Below are 5,220 nucleotides of genomic sequence, written 5' to 3' on the forward strand. Positions count from 1 at the left end.
TCAGTCATAGAAATTGAGCTCCTTCAGGGGTAACAGCCACTCAAATCAAAGTCAGGAATCCTCTGGGATGCAGGATTTCACTGACCATTGTAAATCCCAGGGGTGTCATGATACTCCTTGCTGGCATCTTGACCAGCTCAGAAGCGGGTGCTCTGATAGCGCAGCCTGCGAATCTCAGAGACTCCATCGTCCCGGCAGTACAAGTCCCTGCCGGGACTTTGTGCCAGTCACCGGCCCCCTGCTCCCCCACCTCCCCCAGCACTGCTGCTGCTGCTGCTGGTGCTGCCTGAGCTGGAACTGCCGCAACGATCTTCATAGATAGAAATCTCAATCTGAAAGCAAGAAGATAAGGACACCAAACAAATGCATGAAAATCCTGCTCCACCCCACATTCAGCTAAGGAGGTCCTCTCTCAAATACACTTTCTCCACTGGAACTCAGTGGGTCACCTTGTTGTTGGCTAAGCAGGTACGGAGACTGTCAACTCTACAATGAGCATGGCTGCAGCCATTTTTTCCTCCAATCTGTGTCATCCATGCAACTGTGCTCTCTTTCCTCAGACCACCTTTTGCTCTTTCACAGACTCAGACACAGACACACAGACACACAGACACACGGACACAGACACAGACACACAGACACACAGACACAGACACAGACACACAGACACACAGACACACAGACACAGAGACACACAGACACAGACACAGACACACAGGGAGGCAGGGAGGGAGGGAGAGAAAAGAGCAGATCACCTTACTTTTTTTCTGTTCCCAAATCAAGCTACTTGTTAGTGTCTTTTCACATACACATCGCAGTCAAATCCCAAGCTGGCAAGCCAGTGCATAGTTAAGTCTTCAGTCAATGTGGAGTCCATCTTCCTTTGCCCTGCTCTTCTGTAGTGCAGATAACCAGGAAGAGCTACAGCACTACAATAGTCTGTCCACTTCCTAAGAACTAATGTCTGGATTTATGTAACATACTTGAAACCTTAGCAGTTGCATGCACACAGTATGCTAACCTTAGTTTTAACTTAATTGCAAATGAAAATGGCTTAACTTAACAACCAATTTAAATGTGTTTTGCATGGGAGAAATGAGCCAAGTTGGGGTAACAATAGCGAACACAAAAACATGTGTCTCTGAAAGATGCAGAATTTACTTAACACTTCATTTCACTTCATGGTAAATTAGATGATAACTGTGCATTGTGTAAAATGTACACTGTATGTTTTATCCGGCATCCATTGTTAAAGGTAGACTTGAACCCAAGACTCCCCCATTCTTAAACCACTAAACCCTACATTGTTGTGCTCATGAAGTCATCTCTTGTATCCTATTGTGAATGTGAAACCCTTTGGGAATCACTATCATTATCATTTACAAAGATTGAAAAATAAATAAATAATATCCATATGAACCCAAATCTCAGTAGAGATAGAAAAATAATAACATAGGTTATAATGAGTGTCTGCAGCATAAATCAGAGCTAGCTACCTAGTTTTAGACGATAACGTATTCTAATTTCATCCCTGACTTCAACCAAGAAAGATACAACTCTCATGCCCCGCTCCACTGGGTCAGTCAGCAGAAGCCCTCGTGGAGCATAGATTTTCTCATTCTGCTCCTGGATATACTTGGAGATCTTCTTCAGAACCTGAAGAAATAATTAGAGAGCCAATCAGAACCAAATGAATACCTGTTTCATGTTCCCAGATAATACATTGTACACCTTTGAGAAGAAAGTATATTAAGCAAAGTTCCAAGTTCTTGTAGAAATCGTGCACTATTATAAGAATGAACAAAACAATCATCCTTGCACTTATTTATCCATCATATTTTATGTTCACATTCAAGATTTTAGGGACTTTCCTCGGTTCACCCATCCACCCAGCCCTCCCTCCTACCTTCTCTCTCCTAGTACAGTTCTTTCCATGCCTTGTCAGATGACAGTCATCCTCCTTCTGAACATGGGCTTTGTATCATCTCAAAATAATACTGTTTTGGAATCCTACTAAAATGTGTCCAAAATAGCACTAAAACCCGTATCAATATTATCCTCTGAAAATTGAACATTTTGTCACACAGGTTTTTTCCCAAGGCTGACTTAAAGTGCTGTCATCCAGACCTGTGCAAAACACAAAGCCAGAGTGAGATAGGACAGATCCATCATTACTAAAACTCACCTCTCTCTCCAGCCACCTTGCAAAGATAGACTGGCAGCAGTTTCCCTGTTGTCTAGTGACGTTTGTGGGATGTAAGTCAACCAAAGTCCAGGGAATCCGTACCTATTCTCCTTAACATACCCTGTACATGATAGATAAGGGTAACCTTCTTTGCCAGCATTTTGCCTGTGGCAGGATTGTATAAAGTTTATTTTATACTAATGTAGACATCTATCAGTAAAATAATTGGATGGTAGCACTTTAAGTCAACTTTGGGGAGGGAACCTACGTGACAAAAGCTACAATTTTCAGAGGATAATATTCTTTTGAACTATCTACCTAGTATATCCATAAGAAAGGCTGAGCGCAAAAGAATTCTTTGAACTATGGTGCTGGAGAAGACTCCTGCGAGTCCCCTGGACTGCAAGGTGATCAAACCGGTCAGTCCTAGAAGAGATCAACCCCGACTGCTCTTTAGAAGGCCAGATCCTGAAGTTGAAACTCAAGTACTTTGGCCACCTAATGAGAAAGAAGGACTCACTGAAGAAGAGCCTAATGCTGGGAAAGATTGAGGGCAACAGAAGAAGGGGACGACAGAGAATGAGGTGGCTGGATGGAGTCACTGAAGCAATAGGCGTGAGCTTAAATGGACTCCAGAAGATGGTAGAGGACAGGAAGGCCTAGAGGAATGTTGTCCATGGGGTCACGATGGGCCGGACACGACTTTGCAACTAACAACAACAACAACCTAGTATATGGAATTTAACATCTGGACAATATAAATGGATTCTCTGTGCTCTTACTATGGCTAAAAGACTGATCTTGCAGCACTGGAAAACTAAATGTATGGCTCCATTTATTCAATGGATTGAAGATCTGGTTGCATTTGCCACTTATGAGTTGATTGCCCATAGATGTAGATTTTATATAGACAAGTATGACCATATAATGGGACTCATTTATACAGAATACAGTAGGTTAAAAAAACCAGCTGTATAAATGTATTAGAGATATATATACATATTTGTACGATCCAATCTGGATCAGTCACCAGGACCAGAAATTTAGTCTTCCAAGCTTTTGAACTCGAACTGGAGTCCATCCTTAGGGAACTTCTCTCTCACCAGAATACATATACATATATATACATATTTGAATTAGACAAGTATATATAAAATTGAAATTGTGTATTGTTATAATGACATTCATTTTCTTTTTTGTATTTCTTTCCCTTTTTTAGAGCACTTGTTATGTACGTAACTCCATTTTATCCTTGTGTTTGGCTCTTTTTTCCTCTTAATTGAAAAGCAATAAAACATACATTTTAAAAATATGCCCAGGGATTAAATCCTAGGATTCTTTTGAAAAGAACCCTGAGTTATAGAATTAGAAAAAAATTGCATGGTATGCAGTGCAAACAAGGGCAAATTGCTTGGCCACTGCACATTATTTATTTCAATAACTTGTAAAATTAAAAGAGTTAGCTTGATATTATTTCAACTCCCTACTTTGGGAGACATTAGTACAGCATAATAAACCCTTGTGATATTAATTATTGTAAATATTCTCCAAACCTTCTCATAGTGGGTCTCCATGCAAAGGAAGATGAAATAGGCTGTGGCACAGGCCAGACATCCCTCCAGATAAGAGCTGCCCCCAATTTTCTCAGCCTCCGCATAGAAGTTGTTCAGTGTCTTCACTGTTTCCTCAAAAAGTTGCCGCTCAATCTTTGGAAGGGGAAAAGAGAGGAAATGACATAACAGTGATATGCAGCATGTCATTTTAATGGCTACTGATGTTCTCCTTTATGCAAATGCCAAAAGGCAGAACAGAGAAATTGATAAATCAAAATATGTTGTAAGAAATATCCATTTATGTGCGAACATTCATATATATTTTTTAAAGAAATCACTCTCCTACTGTATATTTAATGTGTGATTGCTACAGTTAACAGGTTAGGAAAAAAACCTTCAAAGTGTCAGATTTATTCACAACTCTTAAGATACTCAACCTCACCCTTTTGCACTCTGTTACCAGCTAACAGCAGAACTGTTGTGTCAGGTGTTAATTTTATAGGAGATTATGGTCCCTTGGTGGGAAGATTATAATGTGTTTTAACGGGGTGAGCTGCCTAGGTGAGATAGGCAGCATGTAAATTCTTTAAATAAATAAAGTAAAAAAGTCATTGAAACAATCATAGAATGTTAATGGGACATCATAGCTTAATCTGAGCTCCAGTCTACTCATCGGTTTGATATAAAAGTTTGCTATAGTCTGTAAGCCAGGAGAACCATATGAAATATCAGATTTTACCCGACTGTCCAGTTCAGGGGGGAATTTGGTCTGGAATTGACAGATGGTCCCATCACTGTAGTCTCGCTGTATAAAAACCTTGGTAGCCAATGAAGCACTCCTCCGCAGTTCTTGGAGATTGTGGACCTGAAGAAAATTAAAAACAGGAGGTTACAATGTGGGAAAATCTTTCTATACAGTAGTACTGGTGGGGGCTCACACCGTATCCTGATACTTGCAGATCAAATGCATGGACTTTTTTCATTCCTGGATTGCTCTATGCTTCACTTTGTTCTTTTCTTCATTTTCATTCAAAGACAACACATAATTCTTCCTTAATCACATTGCATACTAAAGTCCTCCCCAAGATAATTTACATACTGATAGGTTGTTTTGTTTGCTGTCTTAGGGCATACATGCTGTTCTATAACATAGTAAGGGAACAACTCAATGCACTCAGCATCACAAAAGAGTAAGGGTCTTAGAGCATTTAATCTTATACATTTCAATTGTTCTTGAAGCCACTGAAAAGCTACTTAATTATCAGGATTGTTTAAGAAAAAATATTAATGGCCTAACTACCATAAGTAGACTCAATGATTTCTGCTTCCATGGAGATTCACACCATCAGCACCACTCAGATAGATGATCATTCAAATATGTATGTATGTAGTTACTGATCATTGCACATACTGTTAATAGGAACAATTGGAACTGGGACAATCTCTAACTAGCACTAAGATCTGCATTAAAATGCATACTAA

At 39.8% G+C, this 5,220-nt stretch overlaps 1 protein-coding gene across 1 annotated transcript in view; it reads right to left on the reverse strand.

The window, feature by feature from the left end:
- Positions 1-227: 227 nt before the first annotated feature.
- Positions 228-5,220, reverse strand: part of GOLGA7B (golgin A7 family member B) — a 10,158-nt gene continuing 5,165 nt past the window's right edge. Inside the window, exons 2-5 of the mRNA XM_015816289.1 lie at positions 4,478-4,603; positions 3,739-3,891; positions 1,555-1,656; positions 228-332 (exon numbers count right to left, since the gene is read on the reverse strand). Of these exons, the coding sequence (XP_015671775.1) occupies positions 228-332; positions 1,555-1,656; positions 3,739-3,891; positions 4,478-4,603 (486 nt within the window). The remainder of the gene's footprint in view (positions 333-1,554; positions 1,657-3,738; positions 3,892-4,477; positions 4,604-5,220) is intronic.

The sequence above is a fragment of the Protobothrops mucrosquamatus genome, unplaced genomic scaffold (genome assembly GCF_001527695.2).
Source record: "Protobothrops mucrosquamatus isolate PMUCROS unplaced genomic scaffold, P.Mucros_1.0 scaffold419, whole genome shotgun sequence".
Lineage (NCBI taxonomy): Eukaryota > Metazoa > Chordata > Lepidosauria > Squamata > Viperidae > Protobothrops > Protobothrops mucrosquamatus.